This window comes from Hirsutella rhossiliensis, assembly GCF_020360975.1.
Source record: "Hirsutella rhossiliensis strain HR02 chromosome Unknown scaffold00001, whole genome shotgun sequence".
Classification (NCBI taxonomy): Eukaryota; Fungi; Ascomycota; class Sordariomycetes; order Hypocreales; family Ophiocordycipitaceae; genus Hirsutella; species Hirsutella rhossiliensis.
Genome location: NW_025408667.1, coordinates 6,505,961 through 6,525,212, shown reverse-complemented (window position 1 = coordinate 6,525,212; position 19,252 = coordinate 6,505,961). Strand labels below are relative to the sequence as shown.

General features: G+C 51.8%; 5 protein-coding genes across 5 annotated transcripts; 3 read left to right on the top strand and 2 right to left on the bottom strand.

The window, feature by feature from the left end:
- Window positions 1-270: 270 nt before the first annotated feature.
- HRG_00832 (uncharacterized protein) lies at window positions 271-1,001 on the bottom strand (the record flags this gene model as incomplete). Its single annotated transcript, XM_044859303.1, has 2 exons — window positions 271-275; window positions 341-1,001. 2 exons carry the CDS (start codon window positions 999-1,001, stop codon window positions 271-273), a joined length of 666 nt encoding a protein of 221 aa, XP_044725703.1.
- A 755-nt stretch (window positions 1,002-1,756) lies between these two features.
- HRG_00831 (tetratricopeptide repeat domain-containing protein) lies at window positions 1,757-4,865 on the top strand (the record flags this gene model as incomplete). The annotated part of the gene is made up of 6 exons (XM_044859302.1): window positions 1,757-1,761; window positions 1,823-2,853; window positions 2,909-3,476; window positions 3,547-3,879; window positions 3,928-4,584; window positions 4,631-4,865. The coding sequence occupies 6 exons, from the start codon at window positions 1,757-1,759 to the stop codon at window positions 4,863-4,865; spliced, it is 2,829 nt and encodes a 942-aa protein (XP_044725702.1).
- A 1,256-nt stretch (window positions 4,866-6,121) lies between these two features.
- On the top strand, window positions 6,122-6,491 carry HRG_00830 (uncharacterized protein; the record flags this gene model as incomplete). Its single annotated transcript, XM_044859301.1, has 2 exons — window positions 6,122-6,284; window positions 6,358-6,491. 2 exons carry the CDS (start codon window positions 6,122-6,124, stop codon window positions 6,489-6,491), a joined length of 297 nt encoding a protein of 98 aa, XP_044725701.1.
- Window positions 6,492-9,101: 2,610 nt separating this feature from the next.
- HRG_00829 (glucosidase II beta subunit-like protein) lies at window positions 9,102-10,704 on the bottom strand (the record flags this gene model as incomplete). Its single annotated transcript, XM_044859300.1, has 4 exons — window positions 9,102-9,542; window positions 9,585-9,688; window positions 9,740-10,559; window positions 10,606-10,704. The coding sequence occupies 4 exons, from the start codon at window positions 10,702-10,704 to the stop codon at window positions 9,102-9,104; spliced, it is 1,464 nt and encodes a 487-aa protein (XP_044725700.1).
- Window positions 10,705-16,586: 5,882 nt separating this feature from the next.
- On the top strand, window positions 16,587-18,171 carry HRG_00828 (beta-lactamase domain-containing protein; the record flags this gene model as incomplete). The annotated part of the gene is made up of 2 exons (XM_044859299.1): window positions 16,587-16,954; window positions 17,019-18,171. The coding sequence occupies 2 exons, from the start codon at window positions 16,587-16,589 to the stop codon at window positions 18,169-18,171; spliced, it is 1,521 nt and encodes a 506-aa protein (XP_044725699.1).
- Between the last annotated feature and the right edge of the window lie 1,081 nt (window positions 18,172-19,252).

Sequence of the window (19,252 nt, the reverse complement as noted above, 5' to 3'; positions counted from 1 at the left end):
TACTCCTCCCGCTCGATCAGTGTGACGGAACTGTCTAGCCTCTTCCTACCGCAGAGGCGAGAAAGAAGTTGATCTTGTTCTTGCTGCGATATGCGATTGAACGGTCGAAGTTTCCGGAATAGCGCCCTCGATCTCTTGTTCTGACCGAAAATGAGACGGTAGGACAGCAAGATTTCCCGAAGCAACTCGTTGACGTCGTCCTCTCTCGCCCACGGCACCGATCCGGGCCCCTCAAGGGCGCAGCCATGGAGCGGGCTCTTTCGGTTTCTTTCATGCTGTGATTCGCCTCGTCGGAGACTTGAGATGCAGAAAGACGGATATCGGTAGAGGAAAAGCGTACCGGAGCGTGTGTCCAGTTCGAGATGGCAAGAGAGAGAGTCGATCCATTGAAACGTGAGGCCGCATACCTTGCTCAATATATAGGCATCCAGTTCCTTGGAGATGACTGTTTTGGCCCGATTGAAGAGGGCCTGGTCGTCAGCGCCATGGAAGGAGCAGTAGTTTCGTGGTGGCAGCATCATGCCAAACCCTAGTAGAAAGTCGGGCAAGTTTCGGTTGCTCGATGAAGCAAACTGGTTGAGGTTGAGCCGCGCTCCCCCGTTAAACCCATCCATTTCGTCAAGAATGCTATATCCTCCCGCCGAACACGAAGCAAAGTCGGGTTTGTAGAGCATTGTCTGCCAGCCGAGAGTGGCAAAAACAAGGTCTTTGGCCGACTGAGCGGCCTCGTTGTTGTCATTAATGGCAATGATGCCGAGGTTGGTGAGCGTATCAGTCATGCCATCGATGCTTTTGGGTCCCGGGGCCCTAATGAGTTGCCGGATATGGTCCCAGACGAGAAAGTAAGTGACGAAATTTGGATCCTTGTCGGGCTCGATGTCTGGCAGACTGAGCAGTAGGCGTTGCGGCTGGTTGCGGACCTGCTGCAGCACCCACCAGCGATACCATGGGGCGTCGTCGAACGTAGGATCGGGAGTGATTTGCACCAGCTCAGGAGCCATGCCTATACAAGCCAGGGATGGCACTTCTGTGAAGAACCTGGAGTCAGTCTCGTGGTGGATTGCTCCGGAGAAGGAAGCCGCAAATACCAATAGCTTGATCCCCGGAGTGATGAGCCATAGCAAGGGGCAGTTTCCAAAGCGGTGCGATCATTGACGGAAAGGCGTGCGTAGAATCAAATTTGGTGGATGGTGACCCACAGCATTGGAGTGCAAGAACATTGAAAGCAAGGATACACGGGCAACGGAGGACCCGAAAGAACGTACAGTTGGACATTCATGTTATGCGAGAAGCTACATCCAGGATATCCCAGTGTTTTCTTCCTTCGAGAGGGACAAGGTGCTGGCGTGCGGCCGGCTAGATGACCCCTGCAGCCTTACAATGATCTTGAGCAACATGAAGAGCCCGTTGGGAGTTATTTACCACTTGACACGAAGTACATACGTCTATTCTTTTGTACCAAAGAAGGACACGGGCGCTGCTGAGATTAGGACACGGACTGCCGCACGCCAAACACCGCCCCCGGATTCGTACATGCATATGTCTGTGCCCGTGAGAACAACGACCGTCATGATTGGCCACGTGTGACCGTTCCCTGTTATAACGATTATCGTCATTTCGGAAGATAGCTTCAATGTGAGGGCTGCCCGACCCGGCACGCGGGGTTCACCACTATCTCCTGTCAAGGCGGGTGCGTGAATCGAGACTCAAGACCTTGCCATTCCGCCCACCAAGCGCGCGGCTAAGCAAAGAAATGATGGAGTGAGTTCTCTGGCGAAGCCCGTGGAGTCCATTTGAGTTAAGCTTAACCCTATTGAGCCAGCCCGCACTCCAGTCCACTGTGGCATCAAGCACTGGAAAAGTATCTCGACGAGCTGCAAGGCGCCGAAGATTACCGAGCCATCCAGGATGTTCAGTCTCTCGAGCAACTCATTGCTTCATTTGCCTCGATCCAGACCACTGCTGGGACCCATTTCGGGGACCTCTCTTCCCTCAAGAGACTTGCGCCGAGGCTCAAGTTTGTGGACGACTTTTCCGCCGTGCTGGCCTTGTGCTTTGGAGCTGATGCGGCTCTAACCGCGGCTGTCTGGGGAAGCATCAGGCTCATCCTTATGCACGCGTCCTCAGCCGCAGAGACCCTTCAGGATGTTCTCGATATGCTCGAGGAGCTCAGCCTGACGCTTCCACGCCTCCAAGTCTACGAGCAGACAATGCCACCGAATCGACAGCTCCAACAGGCCTTGGTAGACGTGTATTGCGAGACAATCTGCTTCTACGCAAGAACCATACACTTCCTCCGTAGCAATCCTCACCTGGTCTTGAGGAAGAATGCGTGGCAAACTTTCCGAAATGACTTTTCTCACACTATCATGCGTATCAAGCGGATGTCGTCAACCGTGGAGAGCGAGGCCGACATGGCACGCATGCGAGAGGACGGAGTGCGCTACCGGGAGGTCCTAGAGCTCCTCAACGCCATCAAGATGGGCAGGACAGACGACAAAGCGCAGACTGGATACCACAACATACCCTTCTCTTGCAACGTCAAGTTCAGTGGGCGCGAGCATATCCTGGACACGCTTGAAAAGGCTCTGGGACCCAAGCACGTATCTTCACCCAACTCGATGGCCTTGTTTGGTATGGGCGGTGTTGGCAAAACCCAGATTGCGGTCCAGTACGCGCACCAGAGTCTGGAGCGGTATGAAGTCATCCTGTGGGTTGCGGCCGAGAATGCCATCACAATCGGCCAGAGTTTTCGGGTCATCGCCCAAGGGCTTGGGCTGCTGGGTACCGACGGCGTATTGGCAGATGGTGCTGCTGCCATATGGAAGGTCAAAAATTGGCTCATCACGACCAGTATGCCATTCCAACGAGAAAACGAGGTTCAACTACATTCACTGATGATGGACAGCGACAACTTGCCTGGTTATTTTCGACAACGCAGACGACATAAATACTCTTAAAACGGCATGGCCGGGAGCGACCAGGGGCCCGGTGTCAATGTTGCTCACCACACGCGACTTGACCATTGCCACTACCCTGGCAGCCCAGCATGAGAACATTGGTGCCTTGTCTGATGAAGACGGCAGCAAGTTGCTTCTCAAAGCCGTCGGGCTGGATTCAGCCTCGTCGACGGAAGTGCAACTTTCCCTGGCCATCAGCCAGATGTTTGGCGGACTGCCGTTGGCCCTGGCTCAAATCGGTGGATTTATCACTCAGCGAAGGATTTCTCTACAGGAATTCCTACCTCTGTACGAGAGGTATTCCGCCAAGATCGATGCTCGGGGGGCGCCGGGCAGCGACTATGAGCATACGCTGAGTACTGTGTGGAACATCTCCTTCGAGAAGTTGACCAAGACCTCCACCGTTCTTCTCAACTTGCTTTCCTTCCTAAGCCCGGACAAGATCTCAGAGAACATCCTGTTGCGAGGCTCTCATGGTCTTGATGATAGATTCAAGTTTCTATCCGATGAAATGGAGTAAGTGTGACCCTTCTCTCTTCAAGTTGAGATCTTGTCAAGCTCGATGCTGAATGGAAGGACTGCGCAGCCTTGGTGACGCTTCGGAAGAACTTCTACGAGCAGCCCTCATCAATCGAACCGGGGGTTCTACGGCCCTCTCGATCCATCGTCTGGTGCAGTCCGCAGCTAGAGAGAAGCTCGACGAGTCAGAGAGCGCCGAGTGCTTTGACACTGCGGCTCACATACTCTGTTGGGGATTCCCAGATCACTCGAGCACCGACATTGGCCATCAAAGTTTAGCGTGGGCGAGATGTGAGGATTGTCTTCCTCACTTCAACTACCTGGTCGAACTTGCGAGAGGTCGCGGGAAGAATGCAAGCAATCGACAGAAGTTTGCAGACCTGCTTCTCAGATGCAGTTGGTGAGAGTCTTGGACTCCAATGCTTCGAGGCTGTTGCTCACTCTCTAGGTATCTATACGAACGGGAGGTATATATCATTGCCAGAGGAATGGTCGAACAGGCAATGTCTGCCTTTGACGATACCACGTCTCTAGCTTACGCAAGCGCGATTGATCTTCACGGCCTCATCGACCTGGATCTTGCGCAAGCCGCTCGCGCCCTCAAGCCCTTTGAACATGCCCTGGAAATACGCAAGGCCCGGCTTGGACCAGAAGACCCTTTTATTGCCTACAGTCTGAACAACATTGCGCTTGCATACACCGAAATGGGCGAGCTGGATCTCGCCCACGAAGCACACCAGGAAGCAATCCGCCTCAGGCTCAAGGCAAACAGCGACCGGATCGGGAATTCCTACAGCAACATGGCGAGTCTTCTCCTTCGCATGGGTCGTCCAGACGACGCTGAGAAGATGCTGGCTAGGTGCCCGTCTCTGGTAGATTTCACCGATGAAACCTTCCTCAGCACCGGCAACCCTCGCTTCTCCGGAGACATGGTCTTATTATCGCGAATCCGCCTCTCCCAGGGACGACCGACCGAAGCTTTGCGGCTGGCGTCGAAGGCTCTGGCTTTTCGTCGCGAATCGCTTGGCAATCGGCTCAAAACCTGCGATTCGCAATACGATGTTGCCTCTATGCTGCTCAACGAAGGCCATACGAGCTCAGCCATGTAGGTGTTTGCTCTCCAACATGTAGCGCAGCTGCTGATTGTCTAGACAACTACTTGAGGAGATTGTGAGCATGTCTGAGACCTTTGTCGAAGGCAAAGGACAACGAGCTCGAGCCCTCCATAAGCTTTCAGCTGTTCTCGCAGACAAAGGCATGCAGATTGAAAGTGAAAAATGCAAAGAGAAGGCACTTGAGCTGCTAGCCGAGCTAAAGCCAGAACTCAAGGATGCACCCTATGAGGAGGCTGAGTTTTCCAAACTATGCCTGTGGATGCTCTGGTAGATGCGCGAAGAGAGCCTTTAACAGACTAGTCGTTGAAAGCAGCTCTCGCCATGCGGTCAGCAAGTCTTATCGACATGTCAAAGAGCATGAGTAAAAGCACCCTTTCATCCTCGGCAACAGCCGGGTACATGAGTCATGACTACATGTAGGATCTAAGAAGCTGCGGCATAAAGCCAGAGCGCTATGCCGTGGCAGATGCATCTTCGTGGTAGGAAATGAGCTTATTAACACCTGGGAAACTTTAGACGCAAGCCTTCACGCATGCGAAAAATCCCCCACTATTTGGACCCGAACTGTCGTCACAGAGAGCTGGCACATGTAATAGAATGAACATATTAAATCATACAGACTTCCCATCCGGCCCGGACAGAAGTGCCACTCTTTGAGATAGACACCGGTTTCCCCGACTGGCAGTCTCTCGGGAAAGAGCGTGTAGCCTGATGGCCAGTTGTCGATCTTTCTGTTCCCGCTTATGCCGGCTACCTTGTTGTCTTACGAGTTACGACATTGCGCCTATCACGAGTACATGTTTAGCTCGCATAAGCTCGATGCGCCAAGACTTCCAACAAGGCTTGCAGCTCAATCTTCCTTTTGATCTTCTGTCTTTTTGCCGCGTGGCATCGCTCAGGCCTTGTTGGCCCCTTGCACTCGGCATTGATGGGCCGTCGGAGCGTCGCGCAGCTGTATAACAATACGGGGTTTGCCGGGTCGTCGGCAAGACCGTCAGCAGCTTGTTCCTTTTGTCTTCTGGATTTGCTTCTGTAGGCGACCAAGGGAATGCCCCTGGCTCCTAGAAGTCTGAAGCTTGATTGGATAACCCGAAAGCTGAGCTCGCCGATTCCGGTAGCGGGCACGGGCAACACGGCACTTTGACGTATTCAACGAACTGACATGGAATAGGTCGACGTGTGCGAAGACCGGCCTGTCAAAATGCTTTTTAGGCTCCACGTAAAGCCCATACGCGTCTCACAGAAGGACACGCCACTGATCAGCAATCTACTGGCTTTATCGCGGAGCTAGCCTTGCAAAAAGAAAAGAGATGGTAGCCTCAATGGGTCTGAGTGAGTTGTTACGCTGCACTTGCAAGGTCTTATCAAGAATAGCCATAATGGCCTACATTTATATATAAGCCCGGCTTGTCTGCGTCCAAGTTCTCTTTCCCGTCCTCATCATTAACATCTTTCATTCTATCGATATTCACCACTTTCCAACAACTCTCATTGCTCCACTTCATATCTCCCAATTACTCGCCCAATATGCTTGTCAAACAATTCCTCGTCGCTGCCCTCTTCACCATGGGCTCTGTCACTGCCCTTCCCGAGGCCGACCCAGGCAATGCCATGGCCAGCGACCGCAGATGCAACAACGACAGATGGGCTTACTGGGACGACAAGCACAGGGGATGCTCCTGCCGCAGCCGTAAGAGGTGGGACTCTCGCCGCCGCCACTGCTACTAAGCGCAACACCCGCGGTGTTGATGATGGCGCCTGAGCGGCCTTTCGCCTTCGGCAACATATGAAGAGGAACAGCACGCTTCATGAGTTCATGGGTATCGCGTTCGCATCGGGATGGTCTGTGTTTAGCATCGCGTTGAAGTTGTATAATAGGAGGCACAACGCCGACTAGAATATATCCTTCTATCGCTCACTACTGGATTTCGTGATTTGTACAGCCGTTGGACACAAACTATTTCCTTCGGACAACTATCTCCTTGATAGCCGCTACAGGAGAGTTCTCGGCTGTCAAAACAACGGGAACCAGATCTTATTACTTCCCTTTTGGAGCATAACTACTGCCCATGTTTCCATCTAGAGAGAACAGCCTGGAGGAAAGGTTTGGTGAAGAAAAATTGGTGAATGCCCCGTCTATAACTTTTGGTCCATCCGGAAATGCCCACATTTCGACAGAACTGGCGATGAGCAGTGCCTGTCGTGATCTTGCCTCATTCGTGTCTGCTGAACATACTGTGCTGCCTCGATAATCAAGGAGCCCCGTCCTTGAGAAGGAGGCTTTTAAGTCTATCCCGGTTGGAGAAGAGAGTAAGCAGTTTCGCCTCTCGTAGAATCATGTGAGATAAAATCGCCGGCTTATTATCATAAAAGCACAGGCGGCCGCAATGCTGCCGGTGGTTGAGAAGAACAGACTAATGGTTGTTGTTGAGTTCATAATCCGCCTTGTCGTGGAAATTGCTCAATCAAATGCACGTGGAATGGACTGATTAGCACACTGTCTGACTTGAAGTTTAGCATATGTTTCTTCCGTCTTAAAGGTAAATTTTCGCGGTTGCAGGTCTACTTTGTCAGCGATGTCTTGCCCGAGCCACGTTACATTAAAGAATAGTTCTGTAGAAGTATGCGGCGTGTGGAGAAGGAGAGTATGCCGCAGGTACATACTCCGTATGACTTGATCGTGTACTAATAGATGAACCCATAAGTTTGCACATGCTATGTAACGGGCCTTTTGATCTGGATGGTCGCACCTAGACTTCTATAGCAATTCCCAGAGAAGGAACAAGAATGTCTCTGGCCTTCCGTAAAGACTGCCCAGAGATTAAGAATTAAACAACTGCCCACTATTCTTCACTCTTTGCCTTATCGTGCTCGTAATCCTGATGGAGCAGGACATCAGTAAAAGTGCACGCAAAATTCTTTGAATGCTTAACTAAAAGTGGTCTTCGAGCCATTCTCTCAAGGGTGGCCAGCGCGTATCATGTTCTTTTTTTCAGACGTTAAGGATAGCTAGAATATACTTACAAGAAGAAAAACGCTACCTTTGTAGAACCCTCGAGGAAACTAGTCGTACTGCGTTTTTACCAGCGATTTTTCGTGTCCCTTCTAGAACAGGCTAAAGAAGAGGCCTTCCTTCTCTCACTTCATTATCTACTTCGCCGTTTTCCTCGACTGTCTTTACCTTCCATCATGTGTAAGTGATACACACGGAGTCCCAGCTAGACCTCATTCATTGAACAATCTCACGTCGGATCTCATACTTCATTTACAGTTAGTCACTAGATTTAATCAGTATATTATTGCCGGCCAAAACTTTCTATGGATTTGGTAAACCAGCTTCTCGCTACTGGTGGCGAAACTTCATGCATATCGTTAGAATTACCTCTTAAAAACCTCTCGCGTTTACGTCTGCATTCTGGGCCGCCTGGTTTATTTCATCATACATATCGACGTAGTCGAGGGCGCGAACAGGCGTTCCTGCACCAGGGGCGAAGAAGGCTTTCCCCAACATCGCAAGGACCAAGGCAGGAATGTACAATTTAGTAGAGGCCGTGGTTTCTGGTGCTTGCTGAAGTCGAGTGGGTTTGATAAGTGAAATTAGCGATTTGCAGCCATGTAGGTTGGCTTGTTGATACCATGTGTAGATTTATTGACCGGAAGCGTTTCTTAATATACGCCACCGTCGAACGTCAAGTGCGTAACCTTCCCATTTCTAGGCGAGTGCTATTCTGTTATTCTAACCCCCAGTAGAGTGCAGCAAGGATGGCTTCGAGCAGCAAACGCAAGGTATGCTCGTTTCTTGGTCCTTTTGCCCTTTCCTACGCCAGTACGCAAATATTAAGGGTAGCTGGTCCGGTTTGGAGATTGTTGCCTTCGTGCTTTTATGTAGCTTGCCGCACCGGAGAAACTAGACTAACCTAACGCAGCCCGTCCACGGTCCCAGCTGTGTTGCAACATGTTTTTCACCAATCTCCAGTTGTGTTGCGTACACGATTTCTAGATGGCCGTGGCCAAATGCGTGGAAGATATGTTGAACTCACGCTGGCTAGGAGTTCCTGGAAAGGTCATTGGAGCGAGAAAGTTTCCAGGCAATCATGCGAAAATGACAAGCCAACGAGAGGATCTAACAGAGGTCGCTTGAAAGAATCTTTGTTTCATTGAAGAAAAGCTCTATCTCGCTAGGTTGGCCTGATTCTTCTTGGTCTAAGCTACGCCTCCTGCAGCAGCCCACCGTTGCGAGCATACATGTATGCTCGTGTTTCATGCAATCGTCATTCGAGTCCTCGCTGACCGCGCCCTTGTAGCCATTCAGTCTCTTTTTCCTTGTCAGTGTTTGAGTCTATCGATAAAACCACGAATGAGCTGTACACATAATACATGTGCCATTTGGTGGCTGATACCGTGTTCCTACCGAGACGTTTTACCGCCCGATGCAATCTATAACGCTGTCAATCGTCGTCAACGACTATCGAATGCCAGACCCGAAAACGCCGCTTCCCCCCGTCCGCTACAACTCCTCTTTGAAGAACTGCTCCTCGCTTCCGCCTTCGGCCTTGTCTTTGTTCTTCTTGTCCTCGATCGGCTTGCCCTTGTTCGTCTTGTCCTTTTTCTGCTTGTCTTCCTTCTTTCCTCTGCTTGCGTCCGCTCCAGGCACGCTGCCGCTCTCGTCGCCAGCCTCGTCCCCATCGATGATGCCCCGAAGCTCCCTAAAGTCTCCGCCGTTCAACTCGACAACCTCCAGCTTCCATCCCGCATCGCCAGCCATTTCGACCATTTTGGCCTTCATCTCCTCGACAATCTTGGGGTCGATGTCCAGCTGTTCCAGCTCCTCGGCCGTCGGCATCTGGATCTTGCCGCCGTCTTCTTTACTCGCGGCGCGGACCAGAACCTCGATCAAGCGGTCTTCGTTGGCTTCTTGGCCCGTCCAGAATCCCCGGGGCGGCGCAAGCTTCACCGGAGGCTTACCGGCCTCGTCAGCACCAGATAGTACCTTGCGTGCACCAATGACGACGCCGCCCACGGTGACCTCGGTCTCCTTTTCGGCGTCTTTGGTCTCGCTTGTTTCCGCCTGCTTGATGGCATCGGGAGTATCGTCTTTCATGACGGGCGCTTCGGGGTCCAGCAGAGGTGGTGTCGCACTGTTGCCGTCGGCGATGAGCTGGCAGCTAATGGGGTTTGCCTTTGTTTCCTGCGGGGGCAAGAAGGCGATGTCGTTGCACAGCCGGGGGGTGTTGACAATCATGACGTAGGCGCAAATGGTGACCTCCTTGATCCAACCGATCCTATCGCTCTTCATCCCGGGCACGCAGTGATACTGCACCTCGACGGTACGCTCCCTACCCGTGAGGTCGCAGACAGTCCCGCCTTCGAGCCTCTGCACCAGATACCGTTGATCGCCCTTGACCTGGAGCTCGGCCGGCAGGGGCGGCGCATCGTCAGAGTGTCGTCGCTTTTGACGCTCGGCGGTGGCGGGGATGCTAGGAACGCGTCCAAGGATGAACTCGGCCGTGTGGGGGTCTCGCCTAGGCGGCTGGCCGTTGGCCGTGGCTGTCAAGGCGTGGAACTGTACAATCTCACGATTGTTGCAAAAGCTGTAGCTCCACCAGCCCGACATGAAGTATAAGCAAGAGTCTTCCAGCTTGGTCAGCAGCTCCCAGCCCTTTGAGGCGGCCCGGCTGAGCTCCCGCGCCTCTTCTTTTCTGGCCAGTTCGTTGGCTGTTTGGTTTTCCGGGAGCGACGGTTCTATGACGGGGATCGAGCAGAGGTAGCGGTGAGGCGACATGTTCATGATCTCGTACGAGTAGGCGTCGGTGGCGCCGTCGGCTTCTGCCGCGTTGGCCTCGCGAGTGTTGCCCGTGGTAGGCTGGGAGAAATCGGCCGAATAGGTCGGGCTGCGCGAGCGATTCTCCAGAAGGGCCTCGGCATCTTTGACGGAGACGTATCCGTCGGAGAAGACGACGTCAAACTGCACGGGGTCAGCTAAAGCGCCGTAGCTTGCGGCCGGGACGAACCTGTGGGAATGCGAGGAGGTCGTCATGGATGCTGAAGCCGGGGCTCCGAGCCCTGCAGAGCCGGAGCGCGGCCAGCAGTACCAGACTGAGACGGCGCATGATGCCGCAACTGGGCTCTTTTGCTCACATAGAGCGATGGCGAATGATGGTGGCTCTCAAGACTGCGAGTTGGTTGACGGAGATGCTGTCCCGCCAGAAGGGTGACGGTGTCATCGGCAGCCACAGTTCCGGTGTTTCGCCGGCCCACCGCCTGCCGAACGAAGCTTACCAATGCCACGTTCCTCGGCCAATCACGCTCGACTTGCGGTTAGTGCAGCCCGAGGATTCCCAGTGCGCCCACGAATACCCCTCGGCGTGGCTAGCAGACGGCTGTCATTCGCGGAGGCGCTGTAGACAGTGGATGGACAGTGGCTCTGTAGCTCCACTGCAGCGGCGCTTATGTACTGTAGCCTGTAGGTGGCTGTTGGCCGACGGGTGCTGCTCAAAGTCCCGTGACTAGCGCTTTGTTGGCTAACCTCGGCGCTTCCCGCTCACCCTCAAAGATCAATTGCACCTCGTCATCGCCAGGACTCTCGCCGCCATGGCCCGCACTCGAGCACAGTCGGCCACCCAAAAGGCGGGCATACCGTCGGCGCCAAAATATCAAGGTACTTGTTTCATGAGGCGCCGAGCGATCTCCTCGCTGACAATAAACAGGAAAGCGACCCCAGGGCATCCGGAAGCCCAGAAGCACCCGTCGCACGACAAGCTTCCAACGACGACCAGCTCCCGAGCGCACTGAATCCGTCCGGCCGCTTTCATCTCCAACCAAGCAGATCCCATCTCAACAGGTACGGCATTCCTCTCCTTGTAACTATTCAGGCACCCAAGTTAAGCCATTAAGAGATCCGCAACGCCTGGCAAACGTGGTACGAAGCGACCTCTCGACGCGCTCGATCACGACCTAGATTGCCATCAGAAGCCGCCTCGGCTATCTTCTAGACTATATCTTTTGGAGGATACTTCTGATAGAACCGCGACTAGTAACGGTGGCACATACGAGCCCACCAACCCGATTGATTTCTGGACGAGAGAAGGGCAGTGGCCGCAGGAATACTTTGAACACGACATAGACCGTTTACTTGCTCGAAAGAGGTCCCTGTTGTCTCCTGTCCGCAAACGCTCAAACTCTGCTACGTCCACGACGCCTAGTGATCAGAAGCCGAGGGAAGAGAAGACTGCTCCATACCGAGATCCGCGTTATAAGACCCTGCTTGCAACCAAGGGCACTTTCATGGACAAATCAGTTTTGGGGATCGCGGAAGAGAGCAGTAACACTTGCTACACCTTGCTCAGTTCAGATCAGAGGATTCCAAGTAACACTCTATTCCGGGATGATATATTCGAACAAACATGCCGGAAGGTTGGGGATAGAAACGAGGCGAGAGTTATCCGGGATATCATGCTATTTATCGTTCCCTCGGCGGAAAATCTATGCACGTATGGTGCCAAACACCTTAATATTTTGATTGAGAGCGTCAACGAGGGGTGGAACAACGCGGTCCCGCTGACCGCAACTCGTCCCCAACCCGACTACTCTGTGGGCTTCAGACGCCTCGCATTCACCGACAACCAGCTCTCTACGCTGTCGTCATTCCTGGGTGACTTTATAGCTGGGGATCAGTCCCTCTTAATGGGCACATACTATATGCACTTCCCTTTCCTGACGTGCGAGGTGATGTGCGGCGCCGCAGCGCTGGACGTAGCGGACCGCCAGAACGCACATAATATGACCCTTGCAGCACGGGCCGTTGTCGAGCTTTTTCGCCTTGTGAAGCGTGAAGATGAGGTCCATCGGCAAATCCTCGCCTTCTCTGTCTCGCACGAATACCGGTCAGTACGGATTTATGGCCACTACCCGGTAATCAATGGGAAGGACACAAAGTACTATCGTCACCCGATCCGCGAGTTTAGTTTTACGGAACTGGACGGTAGGGACAAGTGGACTGCCTACCGTTTTACGCATAATGTGTATGATATCTGGATGCCGGAGCATTTTAAGAGGATTTGCTCGGCTATCGACCAAGTGCCATCCGAGCTGGATTTCAATGTTCCTTCGCTTGCAGAGACGGGACTCTCACAGAGCATGGAGAGCCATGGTCTGGCACAGTCAGACGCTAACTCCATGTCTCTGCCGGCAGAAGGTAGCCAGTCAGGTAACGTCGGTGAAAAGGCTACTCCAGATACCTCTTTCACTGGACCAGGAGGAGCGAAGAGGAGGAAGGGCAAGGCCAGGAGATAGTTCAATAAGTCTTTCAGCGAACCGGTCTAAGAGATGCCTTGATGATACCAAAGCGCCTACCGCGCATGTTATTCACTGGCCATTTCGCATTATAGAATGCTGCGACTATTTTTGCCCCTTCAAGGTCCAGCTGTCGACCCGCGGCTGCCACTCGTTGCCAAAGGTGTGGGCAGTCTCTACCCTGCCTGTATGCAGTACGAGAACCTGCGGGACCTTTTATACCAGGGAGGCCGGTATCTCCTCGGCATCCCCGGTCTCCTGGTATCCAGTGGCTCCGGCCGCCTTGGCCTAGCTGAAGTTATCGACGCCGAAGCGAGAGGAGCTCTGGAAGGCCTTCGCGCTGGTCTGACCTCCCCCACCGTGAAAGATTGCCCTATACTTCGATAACCTCGCAGCCGCCGCATCCCTGATGGGCACGCCATCCGACTCTTCTGGGAATTCTCCCTCGAATTACTCTGGCTGCAGCCCATGGCGCAACGGAGGCGCGCTGAATCCCCGACCACATGAACATTCCAGGAAGTTGCCACGCTGAGGCTTTACAGGAGAGTCCTGCGCAGCGGGCTTGGCTTCACTGTCCGGCTGTTAGGCATCATCCCCTGCTCTTGGTGAGTAGGTTTGGAGTGGAAAATCCAAGAATTTGAGCTTAGAAAAGTATAGTCTACAGCTGCAGACCCCATTGCAGACCGAGGTCAACAGCTTGCTAGGGTCAACTCCACCGCAGAGGGAACAAGGGACTACACGGCCCTGCCGAATGAGGCTTACCAATGCCCTGTTCTTCGGCCGATCACGCTCGACTTGCATCATCGTCAACAAGATGGCCAGTGCAGCCAGAGATGCTACAAACAATCTGCTGTTGGAAGTTGTCACAGTCGGTGCCTTCCCTTGATGTGCTAACCCGCACCCATAGTCGCGTAATGGCAGGAGAGATAGGCATTGTTTTCCCCCTTGCCTCCCTCTTCGATGTTACAGCTCTTTTAAGGCTATCCATTGGCCGGGCCACTTGAACGAAACTCTTCTGCCCACGACATGTAATAGGTCATATTCTATGATCCAAGGGAATGCAGGTTTCTTCGTCGCTTAGTCGGTTGCCTGTGGACTGCCTGGTCTAGTGGAACCCTGCCAGCACTGCCCCCCCCCTCGCGAGCAAGTTTGATGCCGGTCTCCACCGCCTGAGCACCTATACTCATCAGTCGAACGTCAAGGTTGCTGCTTGTGCCGCAAGGCCCTTGACCCGCCAAGAATTGCAGTGTCCCTGATTGATTGCCGAATGCCCAGACAAGAAGTCGGGTAGCGACGCCCTCAGGATCTCGCACAGACGACCCCAAAGCATGGGTAAATTCGATGGGACTTCGCAGCAATTATCAGCAACAACCCACCCTCTGCATTTATCCTTGTTTTTGATATTGGGCTCGTTCGGGGATTTACGGCGCGAAATGTGACAACTTATTTCTATCCCTTTAGAAGTCCGAGTTATAACGAAGCGTCTCTGAAGTTCTTCAATCTTCACTGCTTACATAGCAGTACCTCGCAAACCCGTAATTATATGGCAGATCAAGTCACTGAGGAGATTGCAGCAGATACTGTGGCGAGTATATGCGTGCAGCTTTGGACCTCTAAATGAATAGTAATAGCATAGCGAAGTACAGAGTTCTACTGCGTCAAGACCCCCCTGAAACAAAGAGGAGGAATCATCTACGGTGGACTCGGAACGTTTTGGGCTATCTCTTAGACAGTACCGTGGAAACTCACAAAATCCGGACCGCTCTTGGCGATCGACATCGGCGCAGAGGCCTAATGAGAGAAGGCGGAGAAGGACAGATTGCGGAACAGTCTGATTTAGTGTGTTTCTACGAGCAGTTGGATAATAGCACCTGATGAGTTTCTCCGCAGCTGGGTAGCAAAAGTATCTGGACCGCAAAACTTGCAATTCGCTAAATATCATTAGGTAGAAAATTCTCCAAAAAATCCCTCCAATACTGTCTCTAAGCTATTAAATACCCCTGTATAAAGAGACTGCAAAGAAATTTCATTGCTAGAGTCCGAAATAACTGCTTGTGAGAACGCCATTACCCTAAACTCTGACCCCAGTAAATGCGGTCAGTTTCACAAGTACGCTAGTTGTTAAATTGTTTGCCCTCGGAAGGGACGGGCCTTGTCCCAGGGATGCCTCGACACCGACTCTTTTTGCGTCACTGGATACATAACGTCTGCGCCATGCCTTGTGGCTCCGAGCAAAGACAATTACTGAGCATGGAGGTCGTGTAGGACCCCTAGCCAGCTGGCGTAGATATATCGTCAGACCAAAAAAAAACTAATTCCTGGATGACTCTCCTAACGGCAAGATGTACAGTGTCTACGAAAGTGTAGACGCTATTTGGGTCTCAAACCCCCATAGCTACATCTGAAATAGCTGTAGATGTTGCAAGAATGCTTCCAAAAGCCCCTCATCATGTGTATTCGCCTTGCACTTGCACGAGGATTGCAATAATATACAACTTGGGCTGATTTGCATGCGTTATTGTGGCTAGAGAGGGTGTATTGCCTGGTTCTATACATGGCACTACAATACCTCAAGGCGGAAGACGTCTAGCACTTTAAAACACTCTAGTAAGTGGCTTTAATATGCTCGGCGCCATGTGGATTTACCCGAGAAAGCCTGGAAAGCATGGGTCTTTTTAGACGAGATGTTAACTGCATGCAGATAAGACGAGCGCCAAAACTAGGTACTCTGCAAATGTGTAAGTTACACACTAATACTCCATCTACGTCAGCTAATTAAGCTTAGGGTTAGAGACTCTAGGAGCCTAACATATAGCCTTAGGGTGAGGGTGTCACGGGCTGGTCCCTGTCTTGCTTGGTCGCAGACCAATCTGTCCCCTTATATGTGTGGTCAATTGAAAAAGCTATCGCTAAGCCAATCTCGTTCTCTTTTGCTGCATGCCACACTTTGCCTCTGCAGTAACTGAGGGGTCGAGTTGCGCGACCGCTGCTTTTGCGCACCGGGCCAAGACTCCTACATAGGACAAGTTGAGGAGAGTTACTTAGATGTTCTATGGCGCATTCTGTCACAAGAGACAGACTTCCCTAATAGCCCTTGCTGGCGACCCCAAGGCAACTTGTAAAGGAATTATTCTGCCAAGCTGCAGAAGAGGTTTAGGAAGAGATTGAAGGTGATATGTTAGAAAGCCTAGTCATATCAATGCCGAGAAGTCTCCAAGCTGCATTTCACAACAACGGCTAGTAAACAAAAATACTAGATAGATCCTATGATGTAAAAATTTCTTCGCTTTATCTAATCTAGAATTTTATTTATTTTATTATATTTTACTTGGCTAGTTCATCGCGATTTATAGTTTTAGTGGGAGGACTAATACCCATGCCGTGACTTCCGTTCTGTCTTTACTTTAGTTAACCCACTGTATAATTAAGGGACATCTCAATGCGTCCTTTTAGCTACCTAGTTATCTAGGCCCGCATGAGGTATCTGTACTTATATAAGGCCCTCGCTCGTCCCGATAGTCATGCATCACTGTTTTCACCTAGGTGTGGCCCCTTCTTCTTCCACTGTGTTCTGAAGCTCCTATCTCCTTTCCCCGATATGCATTCCTGGTAAAACAGCAATTCTCCACCAAGCTAGCCTTTTGGCATTCCTCACGCCCGCCGACAAGGATTCCGGAAACTCGTCTTCCAAACACAAACGATGGACCTCCTCCAGTCTCCGATATTCACCGCCCATGTGGAGGCACTCATGCAGGCGCAACACGTACCCGGCCTAGCCATTGCAATCCTTGAGAACAATACGGTGGCCTCCACAGGTTACGGGTGGGCATCCATCGACCCGCCCAAACCGTGCACAGCGGACACGCTGTTCGACATAGCGTCTGCTTCCAAGTCATTGACCGCTGCATCTGTCGGACTCCTGGTGCGTGACAATGTCCACTACCCAGAGGTGCAATACAAAGCCACCATGTCGAGCTTGCTTCCCGGCGACTTTGTCATGTCCGAGGAAGAGTATACCAAGAGCGTTACCGTTGAAGATGTCCTGAGTCACAGGACGGGAATCGCCGGGTAAGCAGTAAGCACCTCTCGAACTCTCAATTACTCTCGTACTTACCAGCATGGGTGCATACAGCCATGACCTATCATATCTGGGCCCCGGAGCAGCACAACCAGATAACGCCCGGTCAATCACGAGGAACCTACGGAACTTGGGCATAGCATCCCCCCTCCGTTCAAAATACCTATACTGCAACATGATGTATACCGTGGCGTCGTACTTGGTTGAGAAGGCGACCGGGCTCCCCTTTGCTGATTTTCTTGAACTACGCTTCTTTCAGCCTTTAAATATGCAGTCGACCAACCTCCAACCGGGACGCGCTCGCGACAAGGGTCTTGGAGACCGCATTGCCACTGGATACTTGTGGGATGAAAAGAGCAAGCAATATCAAGGACTCCAGGCCCAAGACGAACCCGAGGCTCAAGGGGCGGGCTTAGTCATATCGAGCGTCAATGACTATATCAAATGGGTCAAGGCCATGGTGAATCACGAAGACCCTATTACCCGGGACGTATACAAGGGGCTCGTCAAGCCGCGAACAATCGAGGACCCGGGAGATACTCATCTCCGGCCGTTGACTTCCCCAATGTTATATGGCGCTGGATGGGAAACGTACTACTACCGGGGTCACGCAATCATCAGCCACGATGGCAGCGATCCCGGTTTCCAGACTTCTCATTTCTTCCTCCCCGAATTCAAGTCTGGCGGTGCAATCTTCGACAACTCGGACAGCGGCGACGTTATTATCAACATTCTGATGCGAGAGATCATAGATGAATTCCTTAAAGTCCCCGAGGCTGAGCGGGTGGATTGGAAAAAGATCGAAACTGAACCCCGCAGTGCAGGACATGAACAAGAGGAAGAAACAACTGCGGAGCTCTTGCCGAAGCACTGTCCCGGTTCCAAGAAGCCACATCCGCAGATGTTGCCCCTCGCTGCTTACACCGGCAGATACTGGAACCGAGGTTATCACAGCCTGACGGTACAGATTAGTAACGATAGTCTCTTCGTTGACGCTGAGGATCGATCGTTTCCGTTCATGCTTACGTTCCAGCATCTATGCAACCAGACCAAATATATCGCGCACATGCAGCCGACCGATTTCCAGGGAATTGAAGACGCGGAGGACATTGACGCTGAGTTTAGGCTGCATAACGATACGGCAATCAAGATGGGTCTGGACCTCGAGAGCGATTTGCCTGACCTGATCTGGTTCGACAAAGTGTAAGGCTGTGTCACGAGTTTATTAGATTGAAAAAATCAATACGAATAGAGGTCTTTGTAAATTGCGCTACGGCTTCCCTGTTATATAATATAATTAATCATATAACTGGTCGAACAGTAAGCAGAAAGTCATCAGTAACCAGGCTGTAGAAGACTTTTGATCTTCTTTTTAAATAATAGTACGAAGCCAGCTTCTTACTGTCGTGTTTAGTCTAGCTAGAGCCACGACGGCAAGGCTCTACTTGTTTTCATTAACAGAACGCTCTTGGCAGATGATTCGTTAGTTTTCGTTCAACTCATGTACTTTTTGCCAAGTCTAGTCTAAATACAAGCTTATTATCATTATTAGTGGAGTTCACAGGTGTAACTATAAATAATGTATGGGGACCAACAGAGTTCCTTACTAAACAAGCTAAACAAGCCGGAAATAGATATCTGGAACCGTATGTAACTTCCTACATGTCCCACATGGTGACTGCCGCATTTGGTGCCTCCGGTAGCGTCCCTGACGCCCTCGCCTGCTTCCGTTACTTGTAGGTGCACTCTATGGTGTTTAGCCTACAGGTAATTCCTACACATTGGTCTTGTGACACACGATGGTCCGTTACACTTGTCACGAATCTAGAAGCAAAGCCGGCAATGGACGAATGAGGGTCCTTGTCCGTTCATTGACGCCAAGCCGCCTTTAGTAGATACGTAAGGTCCTTACGGCAAACGCTTATCCTAGAGAATTAAGCGCAATCAATCAGTCATTTCCCATAGCTATGCGGTCTAAATAACTAGCGACGGTTATACTTTCAGCTCGTTCGTTAGCCAGCTTGCGCCTGTTCCGCGTCCCGACCCCGTTCTCTAAAAAGGTTTCTTCTCCGCGGAGCTACGCCCGTTGCCTGATCAATATGACTCAAGTCACCTGCCATTGGAGCGACACGCGTTGCGTGTCTCTACGCAGAGCCGTTGACTGCAATATGTTCACCCCAAGAGCAGGATATATCTCCCCGCGGTATGACTTGTCAAAATGGCCCTGCCGGCACGGCAGAAGAACTGCCTCTGGCTTCCAACTAAGCAGAAAAGGGGAAACATAGAGA